The 27,848-nt window shown below is 37.7% G+C and overlaps 1 protein-coding gene across 3 annotated transcripts in view; it reads left to right on the forward strand.

Moving 5' to 3' along the window:
• PARD3B (par-3 family cell polarity regulator beta) overlaps nucleotides 1–27,848 on the forward strand; it is a 1,037,301-nt gene that overhangs the window by 601,926 nt on the left and 407,527 nt on the right. For all 3 annotated transcript variants that reach the window (XM_082397042.1, XM_082397040.1, XM_082397041.1), the window contains 2 exons: nucleotides 6,867–6,966; nucleotides 16,477–16,592. In XM_082397042.1, coding sequence (XP_082253168.1) covers nucleotides 6,867–6,966; nucleotides 16,477–16,592 — 216 coding nt within the window. The remainder of the gene's footprint in view (nucleotides 1–6,866; nucleotides 6,967–16,476; nucleotides 16,593–27,848) is intronic.

The raw sequence follows: 27,848 nt of genomic DNA on the forward strand, positions 1-27,848 counted from the left end.
CATTGCCCCCAGTTTAAGTGACAGTTTCTATGCTTGCTGCCCCAAACATGGAGGGTTACGTATAAAACAAAACCATGCCTGGAGAAACAAAATGACAAACCGTTATATTTTTTTTTTAAACAGTCTTTTAATATTGGAGGTTACCAAGTGTAAATAGCAACTAAACTTACAAAATATTGATATATGGAATAGTATTAAATCATAAAGTGGTCATAACACAGTTTGCAGACTTATGCTTGTTTCTGAGCGGTAAATACTGTGAACCGAGACCATGATATGATGGTGGAATGTTTTTGTTACTGCCTCACTACTACTATCTTGTATGGATCACATTTCTAGTAGAGCTCTACATGTAAAAAAATTGGATTTTCTTCTTTGTTTTTCAAAACTTATACTTAAGGCCATCAAGAAAATTCTTTTATTTCCCTGCATCTCCCTTCTTTAGTAACTTTACTTTTTTGTATCGCAAAAGCAATAGCTATTCATGACAGAAAATTAAGAGAAAAGCAATAAAGGGAAAATTTAATGGCACCCATACTTCTGTCAGAGATACTGATCAATAACATTATGTATATATTGAAAGTGTTTCCTTCATGTAAATATGTGTATATAAAATGAAATGAAATATACTGTATAAAATGTTTAGGAAATTGCTTTTTTAATTAATAGCACATTATGAACATCTTACTATGTCATTGAATATTCCATAACATCACGTTCAGTAGTTGCATAGTAGTCTAGTGAGTGGAGGTGCTGTTTATATAATCAATCCCTTATTTACACTTAAGATGTTACCCAAATTTAACGATGGGGGAACAATTTCTAGACTCTGAGATTACTCCATCAGAACAGACTTGTAAATCTGAGGTTCCCCTAGAATTAAATTCTTTCATCTGAATGGGATGTTTTTTCCTCTGAATTCCTCTGTTTCAGTGAGAGTAGTAGCAACAGCTGTGATCATTTATTGTTTACTGTCTGTTACATACTGTGGTGAGCAATTTACATGCACACTCAAAGTGGGTAATATTATTATCCTCATTTTACAGATGAAGAAAGAGAGAGGAGAGTAAATGACTAACCCAACACCATATATAATCCCTGCAGAACCTGAATACATCTCCTGTCTCTCTGACTCAAGTTCATTCCCTAAACCACAGCATGGGCCCTGTCTTACATTGGTCTCTTGAAACTGTTCTTTCACCTCATCCCAAGAGTGTCCATTAGAAGCTGACTTTACTTTGTGTCAGATAAAGAAACACCCAGTATGTCTTTCCTCATCTTAATAAAATTAAAAGTTTTCTTGACAAAGCAGCATCTCCTTCTGAGTCCTTCAGTCGCAATAGCAGGACAATCTGGGGAAGGAACAGCAAGTTTCCCTCACACCAGAAGAGGCTTCTCTCTACCGCGTCCAAATAATGATCAAGAACATGCCAGCCTTTATATAACTTGATTGGCACTTAATTCTCAAGCAACTTGTGGTCCAGTGACAATCCAAGTTCCGGGTTTTATTCCTAATTACACCAGTGATGTCCAAAGGAACATTGGACACATTACCTCCTATCCTGTTTCTTTTTCAGTACTTATAAAATATCGATGCTGAAGTGATAATTACGTAGTATATTTTTAGAGAACATTGAGATACTCAAGGAAATGGGATAATATCTCTAGGAAGGCTAGCAAAGGCTAAAATAATGAAACTATAGAACTAGTTATAGTGTAAGGATACACCCAGAAAAAAAATTATAAATAATAAAGTCCACCCAAAACACATGTTAAAAATAAAATGCAGTAATACTTTGGAACTTCAGTAGTGTGTTCAGAGTTTGTATGTCACTGAACAATTAGAGTCCTTTAGGCACAGAACCACTGAGAGGTTCTGTCTCTTCCCTCCCTCCTGAGACACAGATCCACAGTCCACAAGGTTCCTGCTACACCTTCTCCTCCCACCTCAATTTTCCAAGGTAACATCAAAAATCCAGTTCTTTTAAGAAGTGACTCCATTAAACATTATTTTTTGAAAAGCACAGAAAATCTATTGTCATTATTTCCTTGGGGATCTGTGATACAATACTCGGTTATAGAATTAGGCTTATCAAAGCATAGATTTGTTATATTTTAATTATAAGAGGCCAGTAGATGGAATGCTCTTTCTTTTTATATAAGCCTATTGACTGAGAGACCGAAAAATGTATATAACAGAATTTATAGACATGATGCTGTAGAAGAATATCATGCTCATCACGTCTTGTGTAGTGTTAATAACATTTTCTTTTTTGAGAACCATTGAGAGTTCCCGAGTTTCCGATGCACACGAGGTGGCCATAGGCCACCAAGACTCATGAAACCTGAGTGAGTGTTGACTCGCCACCACCAAGCCTTTTTAAGGAGCTCCTTTAGAAAAACAAGATTGACTTGACAAAATGTAACGTCTAGTGAGGAGAGGAACTGTTACAGCCAAAACATTAACTTTTTTTTTCTTCCCTTCCTCCTTTCCTTTGTATATTTAAAAGTCCAATGTTGATATGCTGTGTTCCATCTATTTTTGTAATAATAGTACTACCACCCACTGTTCCACTGTTATTTTTTTATATATACATATTCCTGTCAAGCTGTTACAGAGAAAAGGCATTTTTAGAACTAACATTTGTAGAAATTGTAACACCAGAAAATTCACATTTGCGTTGGAGAATTGCTCGCAATGCCCGCAGTGGAATGAGTGTAGGGCTCCAAGATGGTAATAGGATGGAGGCTGTGTCCCAGGGGTTTACTATAAAATCCTGTTAAGCATTCGAATGGTAATGAAGTGCGCAAACACTGCATTTTCTGAAGAATCTTGCTGGCAGATCTCACCCTGGGCCAAGTTACAGCCTAAGCACAGTTTGCCTCTGGTTTGTTCTTCCCTCTCCTTTAATTCTGCTCATCTTCCCTTTGTGCTCTACTCCTGCTTTCTCCCCACTTTCAGTTCACGTGAACTCCAGCCCCTGCGCCAGTAGCCTGTTGCCTCAAGTCTGCCCGGGATCACCCACTGAGGTCTTCTCAGGCCTTTCATCCATACCCCAAATCAAATGTTTCGGTTCTGTGTCCTGTCCCACTGGATCCATGTGCCCTGGGGTCCTTTGAAGAGACACATAATAGTGTGATTATTTATAATACCTTCCCTCCTGGGAACCTGCACGTATCCACCCCCCTACAGCACGTAAGGCACTGCCGCTGCAGTGATGATCAGAAATTGAATTATACTTTTCAATTTGACTGATGTTTCTGGGATACCTCCGTTGTGCAGCATGCGCTAGGCTGCAACGATGAATACAATGTGTTATTGTTCTCAAAAACAGTCTAAAGTAGGGGTCAGCACACTTTGTCTGTAAAGGGCCACGTAGTCAATATTTCAGGCTTTGTGAGCCATAGGATCTCTTTCGCAACTCGTCACCTCTGCCACTGTAGCGCGCAAGCAGCCGTAGACAGTACGTGCATGAATGTGTTCAGTGAAACTTTATGTGCAAAACCAGTTGGCGGGCCGGTTTGGGGCCAGGGCCATAGCTTGCTGAGTTCTAGTCTCAGGGCACAAACTCTTTTGCCCTTCTTTTCTGATCTGGCCCTGGCAGGATGGATCCTGTAAAACAAGTCACAACAATAAAAGATGATGATTAAAATAAGGGTCATTTGGTCATGGATGAAGTAGCGACTAGAGGTGCAACGTTCACAGGCGATATATAAAATGAACTTGTACACTCAGTGACATCCAGAAATACTATTTTTAGCGGATAAGAATTCCAGACTTTCACGGTGATAAAGGGCTTAACAAAGGTGTTTGGGCCAAGAGGGGAAAAAAATATTCTTTACAGCAACTAGATTTGTTGTTTAAAAAGTACCAAGGATAAAGAGTCATCAGAGAAGATACTTACCTCTGCATCTATCATTACTTTAAAAACACATAGATTATTCATGTGAATGAAATAAAAGTGAAAGTTAATGATCGTAATAAAACCAGAGGAGATGCTGAAGAAGAGGAAGGAGAGGAGGAAGAGGAGGACAAGGAGGAAGTTACCTGTGGTCCAGTAAGAGAAATAAATGTAGATAAATAGATGGTAGATCGATAGATAGCTCATTGCAAAAGCAGCACATGGTAAATGTTACACACGAATTATTTTCTGTAATATTAACAGATAAAGCCAAAATGTCAGTGGATAAAGATAGTGAAGACGTATTTCTTGCTCAAATCACAGCCCAATGAGAACTGAGGGACTTGGGCTCCTTCCATTGGTAGCTGGGCCATCTTCTGGTGCCTCATCCACTCATGGTTGCAGCTAGTAGATGGGATCGGGGGAGAAGGTGGGGAAGTTGCATATACCCTTCCTTAAGCACTGAGACCGGGCACAACATTGACCACAGTAACTCACATTCTATTGGCAAGAACCAGCCTAGATACAAAGAGGGCTGGAAAATGGGGTCTGGGGTCTAGCTGTGTGCCCAGGGAGAAAGGAAGAACACAGACACTGGGAGCTCTAGTATTCTCCACCACTGTTGTAAAAATACTGACAGATCCCAGAGCAACAGTGAAGGTTTCATAGAGAAGGTGATATTTGAGGAGGACCTTGGGAGAAGGGTGGGACTTTAATGGATGAAGTGGGTTTTGCAATTATATGAGCCAAGACACTGGGGTAGGAAAACCTGGCCTTGTGGTCTGGGAGCAATAAGTAGTCTTGAGTGGCTAATGTGTAATAGGAGATAAAGTTGGCTGCCGGAGACACAGACCTTTATTCTGTAGGCAGTTGTGTGCGACTGCAATGTTTCTGAACAGGCAGCTACATGGTCACAGGTATGTTTACCACGAGTGAAAGATGGCCTGAGAAGCTGAGGATGAGTGATTAGAACCAATGGAAAAGATGTTGTCCCAATATGTCCCTTGTTCCAATTTACCTTGTAGACCCTCTGCTCTTTTTCTCTCAGCAAATCTTTGGCTGCCTAACTGCTGCCATATTACCAGATCACTGGAGTGGGGGACAGCGCAGGAGGACAGTGCTGGCTGCCTTTGCTCATCATGCTTCTGTACCGTGACCATCTTACTTATCAGATTCCTGCTTCAAATCTCATTCCCTGGGACATGTCAGCACTGCTAGAACTGCCTCCATTTTATACTGGTCCCTGGGGCAGAGCTTGGAGCAAGTCCTTCCCTGGAGTATTCGTCAGGGTTCTCCAGAGAAACAGAATGAATGGAGTGTGTGTGTGTGTGTGTGTGTGTGTGTGTGTTGTACATGTATATATAGAGTACCTACACAGATTTATTGTAAGGAATTGGGTCACGTGATTATGGAGGCAGGCACGTCCCAAGGTCTGCAAGGTGAGTGGGCAAGCTGAGACCCAGAAGAGCCAATGGTGTAGTCCTGGTCTGAAGGCCAGCAGGCTCAAGACCTAGGAAGAGCCAGTGGTTCGGTTTGAATCCAAGAGCAGGAAAAAGGCAATGTCTCAGTTAGAAGGCAGTCAGGCAGGAAGAATTCTCTCCTGCTTGAAGGAGGGTCAACCTTTTTGTTCTATTCAGACCATCAACTGATTGGATAAGGCCCACCCACATAAGGGGGGGTACAATCTACTTTACCCTGTCTACTGATTTCAATGTTAATATCACCCAAAAACAACTTTACTGAATACCAAGTGTCTGGGCACCCTGAGCCCAGTCAAGTTGATACATAAAATTAGCCATCAGACCTGGTATGTGGGCAAGTCAAAGCGGTTGTTACCAGCAGCATTTCTCAAGGACAAAGAGATGATTTTCTTGTTCTAGCAATAGAGTCCACCTTTTGCAAATATCTCACTGTAATAGATCCACAGCAGAGTTTATGGTGTACAGAATAATAATCCTTTATCTACTCATTGGCACTCATTGCACTTACAAATCACTGCTTGAATATGCACTATCTTATATAATCCTTGTATTCCTCCAATGAAGGTGTTCTTATCCCTGCTTTATAGATATAAAAACCAATGTTTATAGAAGTTGAGTAGTTTGCCCAAGTTCTTACAGCATTACATGATTGGAAACATGCAGTCTTACTTCACAAACTATACTCTTAATCACGATGCTCTATAATTTTTTTCATACATTATTTAATATTTTCATTAGTAATGAGGATTAAACGATACGTAAGGCTTAGCTCAATGTGTGGTACACAATAAGATCTCAACAAACCTTACTTGTTATTAGTTGTTGTAATATTCAGTATACATGTCTATTTTTTTCCGTATAAAATAGACTGAAAAGGTAAACATTTTTAGCAGGTAGGAAAACTAGAATTCAGACCCCAGTCTTTTGCTTCCAAGGCCCCAAACTCAGGGTTTTCCACTACAACACAGATGCAAAAAGAATATGTGTATTTTTTTACCTCTATGGTGTCTAAATGGTGAGTAGATACACTGTATCTCATGAGTTTTTTAAGTACTTTTTGTCACTGAGGCAAATGCTTAAATCACCATTTAATCCAGAGCATTCATTATAGAGTCTTGTTTACAAAAACGTTGTCATAAAAGAAATGGCTTTTTAATCTTCTACAAATCACAGGTAGTGAATATGTGTCTACCTTTCCCAGGTGGGAAAAGGTAGTTAAGATGCACGGACTTCACTTGCCAGGGGTTGCCAGCAGGTTGCCAGCAAGTCACCAGCATAAAGACACATTATCAGGCTTAGATTTCCTCATACAGGCTGTATTAGCGTGCATATGAATCCTTCAGTGCTGTATGAGGACTTATTTGTTTCAAGGCTGGTTTCTGTGTTGGTGAAAATTATGTCTGAGAGATGCACTGAAACAAAACCAGGCGCTGGACGGTTCTCCCTCCTGTTTACTACAGCTTTATTTGTTCTTTGTTTATAGAGCTGTTGCTTCCCAATGACGGATGGGCTGAGAGCGGAGGACCTTCTCCTCCTCCACCACATCCAGTTCTGGAATTGGGCCTTGAAGATTACAGCCACAGGTATCGATAAAATGATATATCATAAATGTACCCCGTTATGGTTTTTCTGGGAAAACCCAGCAACCTTATTGTAACTCTATTTCTTTCCAGGATGGAAATCTCATAGTATCTGTTAATTCCAGCGAAAACTTCTCATAGCTAATATTAATACCTCAGTTTGTTCATTTTTGCTTCCTGGAATTTAAGATTCATCATGTCTTATTAAAATATATGAGAAAATTGTTGAATTTTCTTTTACCAAGTTAAAAACTAGAGAGGTGGAACTCAAAATAAAAAAGGTTATATGGGAAGGTATAAAACAAAACTGAGAAGACATAAAGCATTTTTTTTTTCTTATTTGTAATTGGCAAACCCTAAAGGTATTTTAAAAATAGATGTTCCAAGAAAGTTAATGGAATCTAAAAATTAAAGCAGCACCATATATAATCTAAACTATTGAAAAGAGTGCCCAGTATTATACCCATTCTGTAATAGAAACCAAAAAATCAATAATTTTTAGAATCACACAAGCATGAGAGAGAGAGATTTACTAAGCATACACACCATTTGACTAGTAGAATTCATAGATTTTGTTCTTCTGATGAGTTTTAAAAATCATTAACTTGTCCCTTTGCTATTTTCTGTATTTATTATGGCTGTTAAAACTGGGTATTTTATTCCATTCTTGTCCCATGATAATCCTGTTAAGTTTTTTCATTTTTCTTGCAGCAATGCTATTTTCTTTCAAACATCACTATTATGGTTTTTGTTTTGTTTTGTATTTTACAATCTGTTAAAAATAAAGCAATACAACAAGAGTATAGCTAACTCTATTAGCCAGAAGCTTACCTATATTTAGCTATCTCCGACTCCTACATTTTTGAAGTCAACTTTTTTACTCAAATACAATTTCTTGAACTAGATTGATAATCACAATAATGTTCTAGATCAGTATCTCTGGGGGTTTCTTGAGCAAAAGTCTGGACATTTTTAATTTTGCATGTTTATTTGCATTGCTTGCCTCAATTCTGAATCAAAAATGACAGTTTGGTAGCATTAAAAAATCCATTTTAGGACTTGAGGACGTGGGGAGGGGGAAGGGTAAGCTGGGACAAAGCGAGAGAGTAGCATGGATTTATATATACTAACAAATGTAAAATAGATAGCTAGTGGGAAGCAGCCGCATAGCACAGGAAGATCAGCTCGGTGCTTTGTGACCACCTAGAGGGGTGGAATAGGGAGGGTGGGAGGGAAGGAGACACAAGAGGGAAGAGATATGGGGATATATGTATATGTATAGCTGATTCACTTTATTACAAAGCAGAAACAAACACACCATTGTAAAGCAATTATACTCCAATAAAGATGTTAAAAAAAAATCCATTTTAAAAATAATTTCACTCATCTTACCTTATTGTTTACCCAGGGTATATGCACAAAACTGCTGGAATAGTGCAGAGATAAATCAAATATAAACCTGTGGTATTGTATTCATAATAAGATAAATGTATTTGGCCTTAATCCCATTTCTGGCACTGACCCATAAAAACCTTGGAATTTCCTAAGTATTGAGACTGATTAAGGTATCATGTTATGTTAATGAGGTGGCTTTTGGAGGCACCTAAGGAAGGGGCTGGTTGCCAGTGGAGCCCATCTTGTGCTTAGAGGGTTGGAACTTTCAGTCCCATCCAGAGAGATGGGCCTTGAATCAGTTGACAGTGGCCAATGATTTAATCAATCTTGATTCTGTAATGAAGCCTCCATAAGAACCCAAAAGGACAGGGTTTGGAGACCTTCTGGGTTGGTGAACATGTGGAGATGTGGGGAGAGGGGCACACTCAGAGCATAGAAGCTCGGAGCCTCTTCTCACATACTTTGTCCTGGGCAGCTCTACATACAGCGGTTCCTGAGTTATATTCTTTTACAGTAAACCAGTGATCTAGTAAGTAACATGTTTCTCTGAGTTCTGAGAGCCACCATCAAAAACTAATCGAACCCAAGGAGGGGTCTAGGGCACTTCTGATTTATAGCCAGTTGGTCAGAAGTAGAGGTAACAACCTGGACTTGTGACTGGTGTCTGAAGTTCAAGAAGGGGTCTGTGGAACCTCCAATCTATAGCCCATCAGTCTGAAGCACAGGTGACAACCTGAGCTTGAAACTGGCGTCTGAAGTAGAGTATGGGGGGCAGTCATATAGGACTGAGCCCTCAACCTGTGGGATCTGATGCAATCTCCAGGTAGATAGTGTCAGAATTTAGTTGAGTTCTCCAAAACCCTGCTGCTGTCCTAGAATTATTGGAAGTATGGGAGAACTCCTCGCCCCCCACCCCCCAACACTTGTTAAAATTGGGTCCAAGAGCCCAAAAGGAAACCCTAGCCTCGAGACGATGGTAGGCTAATAGGTAAAAGTGACAAATGAGAACACAAGGTACAGTGATATTTACCAGAAGACAGATAAAACACCCTGAGCTGCTGAGGCATAGAAAGGAGAGTATTCCCAAGTACAGGAAGCAGGGAAAATGTTAGGGGAAAAAGTGACACTTGAGCTGAACCCTAAAATACGAATAGGAGCATGGACATGAAAAGAGCCCCAGAAGGAAGAGAATTTCAGAGAGAGGGAAAGGCAGACGGAACAGATGGAGGTAGGAAAGTAAGTTGATTTGTGCAGCTTCTATCGTGGCTGATTGGCCAGATGATCACGCCCAAAATGCAAGGATAAGGAAATCAGACTTCATTTGGTAGATAGTAAAATCTCATTGTGGGAGTTCAGCAGATAAGATTGGGTTTTAGTTGTGTACAACAAGGATTATAATTTTTGTGACTTTCTGTTTGAATAAAACAAAAAACAAAACAAAACAAGGATTAGGTAAATGGAGGAGGGTTAATATCTGCTAGAAGCCAGAGACTCTGTGGATGCCTCCTGGGGCCATGGCAGTGAAACTTACTGAGGACCTGTGCTGGGGAGGATGGGAAGAAACTTTCTCGGCTGAGAACCTTTCAGGGGACAGAGGTAGTTCAGAGATATTGCAGAGCTAGAATCATTGAGAATTAGCAACTGCCTTTTGGCTGCTTCCATGTCACCACATATTTCTTCCCTTCCCTTTTCAGGAAAGCATGTTTCTCCACGATCTTGAAAAACAGCTTATATTGGCTCTCACTGCTGTAAATCTTCATCACATGATGTGAACCAGCAACTTCCTTTTCACCCTCTCCCTCCCTGACTCTCTGTGTTTAGGCTTCCATTCTCACCCTTTTCTAGAACTGCTCTTTTTAACATTGACATTAATCTCCTTTCAATCAAAAGTGTAACTTTTTCTCAGTCTTAAGTCTTCTTTTGATCATTGTCATTCATTTGCTCACTCATCCATTCAAAATTATTTATGGAACTCTAAACTAGGCGCCGTAGAAGGTACTGGAATGGATTGGAAGCGTCCCTGCCCGCAAGGAATGCAGTGTCCCCTTGAAGAGACAGACACACAGATAATTAGGAAGCAGCCTGCTGAGCATGAGATACAAAATGTCATTGGAGCCTAGAAGAAAAAGCCACTAACTCTGTCTGTAGGTGTCAAGGAAGGTTTTTTACAGGAGAGGTAGTGTTTGAAAGGTTTCTTGAAGGATAGAAAGGAACTTACTAGGCAGAAAAGAGGTGGGAAGGGCAATTTAGGTTAGGAAAACCAAATGATGGGAGAGGGAAAATGCAGTGTGTTCAATGTGGCTAAAACATATAGTATCTGGGGAAAGAATCTACAGGAAGAGCGTTGTCTGCCATGCTCTGTGAGCACCATGCTTCTCCAGAGAGCAGTGGAGAAGCATCGAAGGCTTTGAAGCCTGACAATATCATGTTAAGTGAGTTCACTTGTGGAGAATAAATGGATAAGGGAAACCATAGACAAGGATACTAGTCTGGGAAAACCAGCAAGAGAGGAGAGGGGCTTGAATGAAGGGAGGAGCAGCATAGCTGGAGAGGAAGGGACAGAGTCAAAGACATTTTTGAAATGGAAGGAACAAATCTAAAGCTTTGAATCTCTCTCTCTCTCTCTCTCTCCCTCCCTCTCCCCCTCCCCCTCCCCCTTCCTCCTTTCCTCCCTCTCTCCCTCCCTCCCTTCCTCCCTCTCCCTCTCCTGGGATCCTGTGACCTGCACCGTCCTGCAAACTGCTGTGTTGCCTAGGTGACCAGCAGCAGTAGGGGTTTGCATATTGGAAACTTACAGTGGAGGAAACATTGGAAGGGAGCCAGGAGGGCTGAGCAAAGGAGGCTGTCCTGTCTTAAAAAAAAAAAAAAGTTAAAAGCCCCCTGAAAGGGAAAAGTAGTGCTTTAAGGGATGGAACCAGTCTTGTAAAACAGAAAACTACTAATTCATTAGAAGTGAAAAACAAATTTGATCAAACTAAACTTATGTCTGTACTTTGAACCAAAATGAAATCAGGAACTTACTGAACTTATTTGTACTATTATGTCAATAATTATTTGACAAACATTTAGAATATGTGTGTCTAAATTAAAAAATATATATTTATATATTATATATATTTCCTTTATATATATAATATATATTATATATATTATATGATATAAGTATATATGTTATAATACATATTATATATATAAAGGAAATAAATTTTTTTTTTTTTTTTTTTAATTTATTTATTTATTTTTGGCTGTGCTGGGTCTTCGGTTCGTGCGAGGGCTTTCTCCAGTTGCGGCAAGTGGGGGCCACTCTTCATCGCGGTGCGGGGACCGCTCTTCATCGCGATGCGCGGGCCTTTCACTATCGCGGCCCCTCCCGTTGCGGGGCACAGGCTCCAGACGCGCAGGCTCAGTAGCCGTGGCTCACGGGCCCAGCCGCTCCACGGCATGTGGGATCTTCCCAGACCAGGGCTCGAACCCGTGTCCCCTGCATTAGCAGGCAGATTCTCAACCACTGCGCCACCAGGGAAGCCCGGAAATAAATTTTTTACTGTGATGTCTCAGGGAGAGTTTAAGACAAATCAACAGCAGACAGAATATACTGAATTTGATTAGCTGTTCAGGCAACATTTGGTTATTCCCTACATGTTCATATTTTCCCTCCCTCTTGGTTCTCTCTCAGTTCTGCTCTTTCTGTCTCTCTTTCTTTCATACATGTGACCTGCATCTACTCTCATTCAGAGTAGCCAATCATTGAAGCTGATCCATGGCCACCTGAGACTTCAGACATGCCCCTCAAAACCTTCCCCTGCCTTTTAATTTCAGACAGTTCTCCTTGAACATTCATGGGGGGTCTTCTATGTCTTTCACATTCCTGATTTGTCACTATATTCAGGACATTGGCATATGTTTCATGCTACCCTTATTCATTCATTATGCAGCATAATTTGACATTGAATATCATTTCTCTTTGATAGATTCCCTGGTTGTTCATGGGGGAAATACAATCTTTATCTAAGACACGTCTTTGGCCTGCTGTCAACTTACAGCTTCCGCTGCAGCCCATTCAGCCATGAGCACATGCTAACTGCCTTCAAAATTAAAATATGTCATGTTTTATAGTTAATCATTGTGTCACCCTCTCACACCAAAAACTTCCAATATGTAGCATAAAATTACAAACTGTTTTACTAGTCTAATGTATGTGTCTAAGATATTTTCACATTAACCAATTCAGTACTATACTCATTATTCAAGTACATTAGAAGTTCACATTGGCTCCAATCACATCGTGTCTCATATTACCCTTCCTTCCTTCCTTAAATATCTGCCAATCTGATATCAGCCTTGTTTCCATTTTGTACCATGGCAAGAGGGGTCCTTTTATTGAAGGTTTTCAAAGTGTACACTTGGCCATGTTCAAAACAATGGTGACAGAGGTACATATCACCATGATCAATTTAATGGACATATCCAGGTATGTATATGTATATATGCACACACATATATGAATATATGTTACATTCATATGTACAAAGCAGCTTTTTATTTTCTTTGATCATCTTTGATGGTGTCTCCACATCATGTTATTGCATCGTCATCTTGTTTTTTCAATGGGGATGGGGGTAATTGTTTTTCAAGAGTTTGGGAAAATTTGAGTTCTTATTCTTAATTTGTCACGTAATGCCTGGTTTGGTAAAGTATTCTAAAACAGTCAAGTGGGGACTTCCCTGGCGGTCCAGTGGTTAAGACTTTGCCTTCCATTGCAGGGGGTGTGGGTTCAATCCCTGGTCAGGGAGCTAAGATTCCACATGCCTCATGGCCAAAAAACCAAAACATAAAACAAAAGCAATATTGTAACAAATTCAATAAAGACCTTAAAAATGGTCCACGTCAAAAAAAAAAAAAAAAGAAAAGAAAAGAAACCAAGCTAATAAATAAATAAATAAAACAATAAGGTGGATTAACCAAAACATTACTTAGTTGGGTAGATTCCCATAGCCTGCCTTGAGCAGCATGAGCTGTTTTAATGAGGAATATTCATGTTGGTTCTAAACCTCCTCCCTAAAGGTATTCATTATAACATGTGGCATCTATTTTGATTCACCCTTTAATTTTCTTTTATTTCACGATATGAACCACTGTTGAAACAAAAAACTAACCTAAAATGCAAGCTGCATAAGAGAGTGTGCATGAAACTGCAGTAAGAGGGAAAAGTCTGATTTCTGTGGGCTCAAGAGCAGCAACAACCTCTGTGTCCCAGGCTGGCCACCATTTTAGCCAAAGCTTTTGTAGCTCTGGGAAGAGTTCAAGAAACCACAGTCTGGTCCTGGCTTTGGCACTGGCCAGCTGCGTGACCTTGGAGCATCAGTCTCCTCTTTGGGCCTCAGTGTCTTATCTACAAGATGAAGAGTTAGATGAGGTGACCTTTAAGGTCTTCCAGCTCTTAAATTCACTGGTTCCATGAAGGCCGTGAGTCTCTCTGACACTAAAACCACGTCATCACAAGAGATCAAAGGATGAAAAACTAAGTGCAAATAAAGGTCGAGTAACACATTTAAAGGCAAGTGCTTCCAAAACATCAAGGCTCAGGGGGAAGCTCATATTCACCATGGCATCTCAGAATTCTTCTTTAAAGTGGGCTAAAACAATTAAAATATTGCTATTATGCCAAGCCAGTGTCAACAGCACTAGCAGGTCAGGATTTTTGTTTACAATTAACATATTTGTCCACTATCACTAGATACCACATCTAATATGCTTTATGTCGGTAGCTTTCTTTATTGAGCATGTAGCCAGATACCAAGAAAGAAGCCAAAAAAAAAAAAAAAAAAGAAAGAAAGAAAAGAAAAACCTTCATAATTCTAAAGAGTTGATTTAAGCTTCTTGAGCAAATTTTCATGAAAAAATGTACAGTTGTCCCTCGGTATCCATGAGGAATTTGTTCCAGGACCCCCGCGGATACCGAAAGCTGCAGATGCTCAAGTCCGTGGTATAAAATGGTATAGTATTTGCATATAACATCCTCCCATATACTTCAAATCACTTAATACAATGTAGATGATATGTAAATAGTTGCCAGGGCATGAAAAATTCAAGTTTTGCTTTTTGGAACTTTCTGGAATTTTTTTTTCTGAATATTTTTGATCCCGGTGTGGGTGATCCTTGAATGCCATACCTGAGGATATGGAGGGCAGATTGTATAATTTCTTTGCTGGAGAGTGCCTCAGGCCCTCATTCAAAGACCACGCTAACCTACAGAAACAAAGGAAAGGATTAATGGCTTACTTTGTTGAGCTCTTACTGTGTGCTAGGTACTACTGTCAGTATTTAACATATCTTAATTTGTTTCACCCTTATAATAACTTTCTTAAGTAAATTCTATTACTGTCCAATTTTAAAAAATTCTTTTCCATTCTGGTTTATTACAGGCTATTGAATGTAGTTCCCTGTGCTATACACTGGCCATTTTATGCACTAGTAATTGAGGCCACGCACCCTAGCATCTCGCTCCCAAGCCCAGGGCCCTAAACATCATTCCTTCTAAACAGAAGGAGAGAAGGGCTCTTAGTCACAAGCCCACAGAGAGTCTGACAAAAACAGAGAAGGCAAAAAAACTGTAAAAAAAAAAAACTTGGATAACTTGAAAAGCAGAAACTTAGTCATTTGGGAAGCTAAAGAAGGTCTATGTGTTTATCTGTTTGTTTCCTAAATGTTTCTACAGCACTTACTCTGCACCAGACACTCTTCTCCTTACTTTGCAAATCTTTGTAGCTCATTTTATCTGATGCCAACTCTAGGAGGTAGGAAGTGTAATTATACCCATTTTAAACATAAGAAAATGGAAGCACAGAGAGGTTCAATAACTTGCCCAGTCCCACAGCTAGTAAGGAGCAGAGCCAGTATTTAGAAATGGGCAGACCTGCTCTGGAGTCTGTGCTTTTGAATGCTGTGCTGTATTATACTATATTACACTCTATTACAATAACAGAGGCCCATTCATTCAGCAATATTATTATTGCTGCAAGGCAATACTAAATGTACATGACTAATAAGTTTCAAGAAAAGATTAAACTTATTTTGGTGTATTTGGTTAAGAAATCGAGATCCCCAGTACATTTTAGAAGGATTCTCATTCATGACAGTTGAATTTTGGGGTTATTTTATTTTTTACAATGTCAAATCCCAACTGTTTGAAAAAAAATTCAACCTCAGTACTTTCAGATTTACCAAGGATACTTGATTTGAGTTTTTACTGTATTTAAGATTAAAGTTGTGTTGAAACGAGCTACCATATTTACTTTGTAAATACATGTACCAAGGGAGAGTACCAAGGGAGAAAGTGGCTGTAATTTAATTCACGAAAAGTATATAAATATAATTTATTTCTAGATCGAGAAATGAGGCATTGTCTGTAATTCCCTTATATAATCTCCTCCATCCTCAAGCAAAATAAATAATATATTCATCAGAAATGGAATTCTTTGAGATTGAATACAAGTACTAGGAAGCCTATAATGGGCATTTGATGTATCTTTTGTCTAAATTGTCAGCTGTGCTTTTCCTGTTACTTCCTGTTGGTATTATTGATGAGCAGACTATTTGCTCAGCATTAACATTTGTTGTAGAAAATAGACCTAAATAAAGTAGAAAACCAAACTACCGCAGCCATTAGTCATTCAACAGAATGGTTTTCTAGAAAGGATACAACCCTTACACTTGCTTTTAAAGGAAGGGCGTTCTTAGCCCACAGATCTCTCTTAACTTGCCTTTAGGCTCTGCTAATATCTAGTGACATCCTTTGAAGCACCAGTGCTTTCTGGGTTTGCTTTACCCACTTAAAGTTATATATTGTATAGCAGGATCCCAATTAGCAGAAATCAGTGAAGAGGAAAACATGATATTAGCCAGAGAATATTATTTAAATTGCAGAATATGATAAAATGCATGAAAACAGAGTTGCTATATCTCGTAAAAGAAACCTGAGGTTCATGAAGTGGTTGAAAATGCCTGGTTGGGAGCTGCAGAGGGAGCAATGAGGGGCTGTATTCAAAATGAGAACTGCTGAATAAAAAATAAGATTTTATTCTAAACTTAAATATGGCGTATGGCTTCTTTCTGCAGCTCTGGGGTGGATTCAGCAGTATTTTTTCCGGATCAGCGCCTCAACTTTAGATCTGTGACACCAGACAGGCAGCCTGAATCAATGAATCTGAAAGCCTCAAAGAGCATGGACCTTGGTAAGTGAGGGTGAGGTGACATCCAGATCGACTGTCCAGCCTCAGCCCATCTATCTTCTTGAATGCCCTGCCGTTGTTTCTTCAGCTCCAACCTTAGGGGACAGGGTTTGCTGAAACTTGGAAGAGGGGATATTGGTCATCCTATCTTCCTGTCTCCTCTCACACATTTAATCATAATTACCCCTTTTTAAAAGAGAGATAAGTGACATTTTTATATATAGGTCAGAAAAATAGGAGTATTCCTTCTGGAGGATCTGAATGCCATAAGCATCTTTAACTCACCCGCCTTTGCGTTTGTATTCTCACCTCTGCTAGTGTTCTTCTGTTTCTCATGTACATACCTGTTGCAGGGCCTGGGAAGATAAAGCAGGTCAATGAATCCTCTCCCACAGGGCATCCCATCTCTCTGTGCAATGGATGGGGATGGCGGCAGTGGAGAAGATCTATTTCTTTAAGTGCCCATCTCCAAATCCTGTAATACCAGAGGGAAGAGGGGTCCCTGGGTTTGCCAGATTGAGGGAGTCAAGGTACCTTGGTTTCGTGCCCAGACAACCTCAGTGAGGTTCTGAGTCCTACAAGGAATTTCTGGGTGACTGTTGGCTGCCAGGGCAGAGCAAGGGCCCCTGCAAACTCTGTTCTCCAGGCCCTGGAATGTGAGATCCGGGAGGACATCTCAGATACCCAAGCACATTGTTGCACTCCCATGGGTCCTTAGAGAGAGAGAACTATTGGAATAGGATGCTGGTGCAAAATAAATTCTCAGCAAAATATTCACTGCTTCCTGAATGCTCAGAGGCCAAGCTTTGCCAATGTTTTTTGGTTTTTTTTTCCCCGAAGCATATTACATATTTCATTAGTAGCACCAAGAAAATGGAATAATCAAAACTGTGTGTTCCATGAAACAATCTGATAAATAGTGCTTATCTGTTACTCATTTATAGGAGTTCAAAAAGATGTTCCGTCACGATGAAAAAAGAGAAATTGATTCTATTTTCTATAAATTAACTAGATCGCTGGGATACATTTGCTCTAATCACCTATAGTGAGAGACTGACAGAAAGCCTTAATAAGGAAGCTGTCTTGAGCACTGGTCAAAAAGGGGTATTTTCTCAAGCGTGAACCTCTGACCAAAGGAATAATGTGTGACAGTGACACAGATTACTACTAATAATTTAAGGAGCAATTTGTTTTTATAGAGTGCTTGATAAATATTTCCTGTTCTGTCTTCCCAATTTCTCTGTAAAGAAGATGAATGGGTAAAAACTGCTCTTAATTTGGGGTAAGAAATATATTACTCTTTTCCTCATTTAATTAAAAAAAAAAAGTAGCCAGTAGTATGGTTTTTAAAAGTCTCTGCAAAAGAAAAATATAGCATCCATTTTAAGAAAGAAGAAAATTATCAGTTCCATAAAAACAAAACCTAAGCCATGTCCAGAAACAGTATTTCTGTTTACATTTTTTCTTACTGAAAATTTTGTTTCTGAGAAATGTTCTCGTTTAGATTGAAATAGCCCTTGCAAAATATGAAGTTAGCAGTCACCCTTTGCATTTTATTGTACTTATAACATAAATGACAATAGTAATGTTTGTTCAATTTTACATAGTTGGGCAAAGGTCATGAGCTATTTTCTTCAGGATACAGGTATCAAACTAAAAGCATAGGCTTAAATGCACCATACAGCACAAGCGGTAAAATATGCTACAAAAACATTTTGTAAGAAACTATCAAAGTTTGGTCCCTTCCAGGAAAAGCCAAATTAAAGCTAACAGTCTTTCAGAGGGCTCTGAGGTCAACATTCTAGGGCCATTCTGAACCCCTATTCTCAGAACAATTGAGTGAGCTCAATAAATATGTTGCTTTTTCTCAATGAATAAGCTCAGGTGATACCAGAATGGTAAACATTTGGAAGTGTCTTTCCTGTTTGATTAGATGAAAAAGATATTGTAAGTAGTTTAGTTTTCCATATATGGCACTGGGCCAACATAAGGAATTAATATATTTGATAAAAAGGTTGGTGACTGTGCTTAGAGGAATAATCCTCTCAGCAGGGTCAAGATCCTTTCTTCAAAAAGTTTAAAAAAATTGAGGTATTTAGGTTGAACAGCAAATTAGTGCTATTTGATTGTTTTTGACCTAGAAAAACAGCAATTTCATATGGTTCAAAATGAAAAAGATAAACCTCCTATTTATTGCATAATTTACATTGGATATTCCTCCTTTATAAAGCCTTTAAACTTCTTCAAAGGCTAATAAGCCTCATCGGTACCTTCTTTGTTTTTATTTGTTTCATTTTTGCTGCTGAGTCTAAGCTAGTATTTTCATTTGCATATTATGTTCAGATTATTTTCAAGGTGAGTGGGTTCCATTTATTTATTTTCACTTATGTTTCCAAAGACAGACAGTTCTTATCGTGAAAAATAAAGACTTCTCATCCCCATCTCCTTCTTTTATTTCTGAGATACAAACATGATTTTAACGTAGTTTGCTATGTATATCCTTATAGAAAATACTCTCCCTAATTGCCATTCCATCTATGTACAAACATCTCTATCACACGTTGTGTTTCTTTATACTAATTGTATAGTGTTAGGTTATATGAATGAATCTTGATTTACTATTTACCTTTCCCCTTTTGATTAAATTTGGACTTAATTGAGAGTTTGTATTTTTTGGTTTGGATAAGGGGGTTTGGTGCATTTGTATTTCTTATTCTATGATTTGTTTATTCGTATTCTTTGCCGAAAATATTTCCATTTGTTAATTCTTTTTCATCTTTAGAATATTGTTATGTATGTTATAAATAACTTTTTGCAATCTATTATTTGTCTTCTTAGTTTGATCGTGATATCCTCTACTATAAAAAAGGCTTTAGTCTTATAGTCAAATATTTCCATCTTTTCCTTCATGACTGTTTGGTTTTATTTATCTCATTTATTTTCTTGTACGTTTAAAGGCTTGGTGGGTTTTTTTCCATGTTTAGCGATAATTTTATTCATGGTTTATGAGGTGGAAAAATTTTTCTCCATGTAAATAGGCAAATTATTCATAACATTTACTGACTTTTATGTCCTTCCCCCATTAATTTGGAATGCAGTCACATTGAATACTAAATTCCCTTTCATACATAGGGTGATTTCCAGACATGCTGTTCTATTGATACATTGGTCTGTCCCATGCCAGTGTCACCCTGTTTCATTTGTCATCCGACTACACTGTATTTTGGTAACTTATAGAGCTATCTTCCTCTGTTTTTTCTTCTTTTGTAAAATTACTTTGGCCCTTCACATGCATTTATTCTCCCACATGAACTTGAGATCAGCTCATCAAAAATGAATTTAAAGATTAAAGAGGAACGCTTCAACCATGCGTGTGCCCATTAATTTATGATGATTGCTGTTGGTTCCTGATAGAAATGTTTTGATCAATTTAAACAAGTTTCTTTGTGTTCCTAGCTTCTTGAAAAGTTTTTTATTTGCTCACTTTGTTTAAGCAGGAATGGATGTTGAATTTTATTAAGTGATTTTAAAGATCTATACAGGATGATCATGTGTATTTTGTTCTTTATTCTATTAATATAGTGAGTTATTTTAATAGATTCCCCAGTATTGAATCTTTGATTCTTTCTGAATGACTCTAAATTTTTCTCTGCATTTGAAGAAGGTAGAAATGAGTAACAACATTTATCTATGTGATCTAAAATGTAGGTGTAAGACTCTGATTATAATTTTACTCAGGGTCATTAATTCCTATATATCGAAAAGTTATAGATTTATTTGAGGCTATTCTGCCTCAATATCTGTGGATACTTTTGCTGGCATGCATGTGGCCACATTTAAGTCAGATCAGAAATGATTAAAATGATGAATAAAGGGAATTTATTTTTAAATAATTAGATGTAACTATGCTTATTCAAAGGGGTTAGGGTGTCATTTTCTGGGTTTTCCAGAAAATCAATCTTTTCCTACTAATTGTAGACTTTCCTTTATTTATTTAAATTACCAGAATTACTATGTTCAGTCTGGATCCCTTTAATTTGTTCATAATTGAGCTTGTGTGGGTGTTGAGTTGGAAGCTCTCAGGAGCTGAATAACACAGCTGCCTCTTTGGCCTTTGGCATAGGGTTTTCCTCCAAAGAGCTGACCTTGTTGGCAGTATGCCAGAGAGTCACATTCAAAGACTTTTTGATGAGGCACAAACATCTTTAATATCCAGGCCTGGTGTTTTATGACCCCCTAATACTATTTAAGAATTAGTCTGAATTATTCAGGGAACAGCACTTCAGTATTTTGGCCCATTCCCTGACCTAATCTATAGCCCCATTCAAAGTTAAGTTTAAAACGCTATTTCCCACAAGATTTTTTTTTTTTTTTTTTTTCCCTGAGAGTTTTCTCTCCTGTTTCAAATTGGCCTCCTACTCCCATTTCAGAAGGGTGTTGTGTAACACAGTTAGAGGAAGGCTGAAGGCAGTGCAGATGGAAGATGCTGACCAGCTGTCCTGCCTCTGTTCAATGAGAGGAAATGAGCTTAAAGTGATGCATGAGGCATTCAGGCAAAATTTTAGGAAGTTTCCTGACAATGAAGGTTGTTAACATTCCACGTCTCATAGTCTCTTAAAACAGTGTGTGTGTCTTGAATGACTATCCCTAAAATCAAGACGATAGATAAATTGGTTTTCTTTGAAGATCTGTGATTCAGCAATTTATTTTCTGCTAGTTGCTTGCTGAAATTTGTATTAAGATAGAAATATTGGTAGACATTCACAGTCGAAGTAAATTATAAATCTGATTTCTCATTTCAACAAAAGATTTGGGTCAAATTTTGAATATAACCCTTTCATACACATGAGACATTCCTCTCAGAGGGCAGTCAGGTATCTCTAGTATCCAATGGAAGATGGGCATGAAAAAAGTTAATTAAACCCATTCTACTGTTCTAATACTTTCTTTTTAAAATTATTTTTTATATAGTGAGGACCCTTCATATGCATTCTCAGAAATAAGACAAAAATCCTGAACACTGAATACACAGGAGAATTTTTATAAAACTGTATATTCTGATAACTGTGATGCTGATTTATCAGTTAATATATGTCATATAATGCCATATAATATTTTAACATTTTTAATATAAGTTTTTATTTATATCCAGGGATCTTCTTTATTGTCCATCAGTAAGTAATACCCCTGAATATTGTGAAAGCTGAATTGAGTACCACTATTTAAGATATAACTTTGACTTATTAAAAAAACAAAAACAACAACCTGATTGGTAAAGAAGAATTAATGGTAATACTAAAAGAAAGCATCTACCATCTCTATTAGATGAGGAAGAGTTCAAGGACACAATCAGGTGAATGCCCTAAGCTTTAGGAAGTCAAAATGAAGGAATTACAGAGAATATTTACTCATTGATTAAACAAATGTTTCTTGAGTACCTACTGTGTGCCAGGAAGTGCATTAACTGCTGAGGATTCAGTAGTAAATGAGAGAAATGGTGCTTGCTGCAGATACCTAGATGACAACCCTAACAAGAAAGGGAAACTCAAGAGTGAAGATCCCCCAAAAGAAGTACTGACATGATGGTGATAACTTAGAGAGAAGAAAAGGGAGAGGCATCTGAAGCACTAGTGTGGCTACTCTAAGAACTAATTGATAAGCTTGGCTGTGTAGAGAAGAGAAAGAGAGAAGCAAATGGTGTGAAAAACAAGTAACAATGATCTAAAAGAATCAATGTAGGAAGAGTTAAGCAGCTGCACACGATGAGGCTTACAAAACTTTTAAGAGTTAGACAGTCAAGCTATTTTTAGAGCACGAGAAAGAAAGTGTGGTGGACCATTGTTTAGAGCACGTAACAGCTGTCAGGTGGAAAGCAGAGCCACCGGTTCCTGTGTTAATTTTATCTTCATGCACACAAGAGAATGACGTTCACACTGGAAAAGCATGGCTGCCAGCAAGCGGAAATCTAGACGCTTTGTATCCCTGTGCACGAAAAGGACTGTGATTATTGAGTGACTATTCCTGATCATTAGAAATTAGGAGTAGTCCTCAGACTGGCGGGCAGGAAGCAAATTACCAATTTTCACAAAGATGATGAATTCCAGAAACAACTGGTGAAACTAGTGATCTCAATGCTGATCCTCAGAGGATTTCTCTTTGTCAAATGAAAAGGAAAATAAAAAAGTGGTCACTAGCCACCTCAATGCTGGGGTCTCTGAAACAACCAGTGTCTGCTTTCCTTTTTGATAGGATTTCTAGACTGACAAATCAGGGAAATATTACACATGTAGTTTACATTGATCTTAATAAAGCTATTTCCATTTGTTTTCTGAGTGAGAGTTTTACCAAATTATGCACTAAGCTAGGTAATAGCATTAGGATGCCCTTTCCCAAAATGTGCTAATTAAGGTGCGTTGTCACTCTGAAAGGAATTAAATAACGTATACTATAAGACTGTACTTGGGCCCTCTTGTTATATTCTAACAAAACAACAGAATTTGATGAATATTGGGTATATATAACTTGGATGAAAACATGAAAGGCGTTCTTACCAAATTTTCAATAGGTGTTGTCTCAGAGAATTGGGTAGTATGATAGATTGACAGAATTAACATTCAAATGATTTATTCAGAATTGAAGAAGATAGAATTTATCGAATGATGATGAATTCATTGAACAGCCATTTATTGGATACTTTCTCTATGCCAGGCAATACCTAGGTAAATAAGATAAAGGCTCCACTCTTATGGTATTGTCATTCTCGTTGGGTAAATAGATGATAAAATTGCATAGCAGTAAATAAATAATAAAATTTCAGATAGAGATGATTTCTCTGAAGCCAAATTCAGGTAAAGATGAAGACTGGGGAGAGGCAAGCCTATTTTAGATAGTGTGGTGAAAGATAAAGGCAATGTCCTGAAGTCAGGTTAAAAGAGCTCAATTGTACAAGTGTAGAGTTTCGTAGACTTGGGATAATAACAGTTACTGAAGGTGTCCCTGATTTTTAGCTCTTGCCTGACATGGCCACCCCCAAAGCTAGTTCCATGTTACCAGATTAAGGAAGACAGCAGTTCCGCTATACCCTGGCCTGGCCGTAACCCACCTAGATAGAATGCTGTATTTAATTCTGGCTACAGTATTTTAATAAAGACAAGAACAGAGTAGATGCATCCAGATATTGGTGAGAGGCCTTGAAACCATGTCTGATGAAAAACAGTGGAAAGAAATAAAGATATCTTGCCTGGAAGAGAGGTGACTTAAGAGACATATGAGAGGGCTTCCTTGGTGGCACAGTGGTTAAGAATCCGCCTGCCAATGCAGGGGAGATGGGTTCGAGCCCTGGTCCTGGAAGATCCCACATGCCGCGGAGCAACTAAGCCCGTGCGCCACAACCACTGAGCCTGCGCTCTAGAGCCCGCGAGCCACAACTACTGAGCCCATGCGCCACAACTACTGAAGCCCGCACACCTAGAGCCTGTGCTCCGCAACAAGAGAAGCCACCGCAACGAGAAGCCCACACACCGCAACTAAGAGTAGCCTCCGCTCGCTGCAACTAGAGAAAGCCCGCCTGCAGCAACAAAGACCCAACTCAGCCAAAAATAAATAAATAAATATTTTTTAAAAAAAGAAAAAAAGACATATGAGAGCTCTCCTTAGATATTTTCATGGCTAATATTGAAAAACTCAAATCTGTTTAAAATTGAATCTGCACCCGAAATATATCAAGCAATGATAGCCAGATCAGAAGATACATCAAGTTTACAAGCTTTGAAATCTAGGAAGTTAATAAGGATGGAAAATTAATTCTGGTTTGTGGCATATTTTGTATGCAAGGAAGGAATAGATATATAAATTGAAACAACTCATGAAGACTGAGAAGAGAAGCAAAATTCATGAGAAAAATGGAAAAGGAGACACTGCATTTTTTGTCTTTAAATAAAAGGTACGGTTTTTTTTTTTTAATTTTTTAGTGTACCTTAATATGTTTAAATAGTTAAAGTAACAACACAGGTTATAACTGAAGTAGGGTGACTAGATGAAATCAGGTTCAATGAGTTTAGAGAAATTACATATCAGAACTCAGGCTGAATTCTTCTCTGGTGCAAAAAGAGAAACCAGGAAAACTTAGAATAACTGACTTCACACATCCAAAGCCAGGCCTCTTTCAAAACATTAAGAAAAAGCATTGTTTTTATTCTTAAGCAGAAGAAAAAACATTTGCGTTAACTAAAACATATAATTAAATTTTAGACAATTGCACATTTAAAAATGAAAATAAATTAAGGACTAGTATTACTATTAACTAAATTATAGTGATATGGATCACTTCTCTATACCTTTAATATAACTAGATCATTATATTGAATATAGCAGAATAATGCAGATTCTGTTTAAAATTAATTGGAATAACTATTGGGGTTGGAAGCAAAGGTACATAAATGCTTCTCTCTGTAAAGGACCTCTTTCTCGCCCTGTAATTCCATAGGTATCCTTTTTTTTAATTGAAGCATAGTTGATTTACAATGTTGGGTTAGTTTCAAGTCTACAGCAGAGTGATTCAGTTTTACACGTATATATATATTCTTTTTCAAATTCTTTTCCATATGTATTCTTCTTTCTTGCTTTTTAAATTTACAGTCCCTAAGGAATATATTTTCAAGAAGTTCATTTTCAAGACTAATTTGACTTTGTGTTCATTATTACTATTAGGTAGAAAAGGATGCCTTTTGTGTAGAAATTGTACGTTTATGCTATTCAATACTTTGTGTGTTGTAGGCTTCTCTGAAAGTTGTGGCACCTTCCATCCCACTCTCATGCCCTCTCCCATGAATAAGTGCTGGTAAATACCTTAAACACAGTTGCTCTCATTCACCATTTGTTGCATGAATGACTAAGAGGCACAACTCTCTCACATGCCCCATCAGGAAAAAAAAAAATCTTTAAAGCAAGGACCATCCCTCTTACATAAAAACACTTAACCTAGTGCCTAGAACATAAGAAGTTCAATGATGTTATTAGTCATAGCAGCAGTCGTGGAGAGGGTAATGTCAGTAGTGGTATCAGAGGTGAGCCTCTTCATACCCTACACGTATTTTTGTACTTGGTGGCTGACTTGAGCTGCCGGTATAAGTAAATTCTCCTCAAGTCAGTGTTGTGAAATACTGCAGAAAAGGTTGCTGTGGATTTCGTATGTAGATTCTTAATTCAATCATGGAGTCACACATGGTCTCAAATGTTGCCATGGTTTTTCACTAAGATTAGGTTTTTTTAAGCTGGGGTATGGTTTAGTGGCATATCTAGATAAAGTAAAAATTTAGTGTTGGGAAGAGAAACCCAAGGCTCTGTTTTCCCACAAGAAATATAAAGAAAACTATAACATTTGGAAATGTTTATAATTGAACCTTAACCAATGACATTATGCCAATGGCAAACCCATGCCAATCTTTCTTAAATTAGCTTCTGTATATTTAGAGCATTATTTGTGCTCCGATGGGAAATCCTGATCAATGGAGAATCTGCCTCATCCTTTAGAACTGACATATTCCGGGTCCCTCTTAAATGTTGGATTAGTAAATGAAGTGCTTTCTTCTTTATATTGAATATTTTTGCACCTCAGTTGAGGCTCTACATCTCTGATACTAACCATTTTAAATAAGGCCAAAGATGAACTTTCTTTCCCACTTGCCTTTGTTTTCTAAACCACCATTCATATTTAAATGAAATTCTGTGTTCCTTTTTAATAGAACTTTCGTAATAATATAAGAACATCTTCATAAAATATGAAGCTAAGGAAGCTTTTCAAAGCTGAACAAAATACTTAAATTCTCCTTGCAAATATGAACCATTTTACTTGTTTTGAAGTGAGAGTTCCATTAGCTGAAAATACTATATATAAATATATAATTATAGTATAATAAAAATCATATAAAATATATACTATAATAAATACATGTTAATGAAGTTCGGCAGTTTTATAGTTGTCTCTTCCAAATGCTATTCAGAATGATAAATATTTGTTATTGGCAATACTTTATGCAGAGATTAAAACTACTGTAGGAAGGTACAACTATCTCATTTTTAAGTGCAGAAGTTGCAGTTTGTTCTTTAAAAAGCAAAACTTCTTTGGTCTTATATATTTCTATTCTCATATATACATATTCATATTTTTATATTCTAATTTTTCCCCAAAGTGGTTCTACTGAACATATGCTTTTAAATTTGGGTCCTTTAAGAATAATCTAGCTTAAATATTATTCTCTGTGTCTTTTTTTCTATATTACTGTCTTCTAATTGTAAAGCTTACTCTTGAATAAATATGGCCTGATTTATTTGCTTAATATTATATCATTTGGCTGTAAGAGTTGTTTCCAATTTTTTGCTCTTAGAAATAGCAGTGGATTGACCCTACTAGTACATAAACCTTTGTAAAAAATCACAATTATTTCATCATTGTGAATTTCTGTGTGTATCATTCTTTGAATATTATATAAAGATATAAGGCTTTTTTGATATATATGACCAGCTGCCCTCCAGAAAGGAAATTACACTCTTCTCAGTAGTATATGGAGGAATCTGTCATCGTTTTTTTTCATTTTTGCCAATTTTGTAAGCTCAACAGGAATATTTTAATTCTACTTTTAAAATTATTGCTGTGGCTAAACATTTTTTATATATTTATTTATTGTATATTTTCTATTTTGAATCATCTGAGCATTTCCTCTGTAAGCCTGAAAATTTCTAAATTAAATATCACTTTTTGGAAGTAAAATGTTAATCTTCATTAAAGGTCAAATCTCAGCTCTTGCTCATGGGGGAAAATAGATATTTTGCTTTTACTTTCCTAAAGCTAAGTATATTTCTTCCTCCAAAGTACATATTAATTACTACATCTGTATCTTTCATTAAATGGTTAGAAAATGTCTAGTTAAACATGAATCAGAAACAGAGTCAGAACTTGGACTTATTTGTGAGAAAAACTTCTTAATCTAGGGTAAATCAGTTAATCTTACTAAAATAATTTCTTTTTGGTTCTTCACTGGAACACTAAAACTACTATACTGTGTATCCAGTGGCTTTGGCTGATTTAGAGCACATTAGTACAAGGGCTGGTGTCGCCAGAAACACCTACTCTATTTTTATAAGACTGAAAAGTTGTCCAACACTTGAAAACATAATTTCAGTCCCATGTAAAATTCACCCATCCATCTCTTTTCCTTCCTTCAACAAACATTTATTGAGTGCTTCCTCTGTGCCACACAC

Source organism: Balaenoptera borealis (assembly GCF_965194805.1).
Source record: "Balaenoptera borealis genome assembly, chromosome: 6".
In the NCBI taxonomy this organism is placed as follows: domain Eukaryota; kingdom Metazoa; phylum Chordata; class Mammalia; order Artiodactyla; family Balaenopteridae; genus Balaenoptera; species Balaenoptera borealis.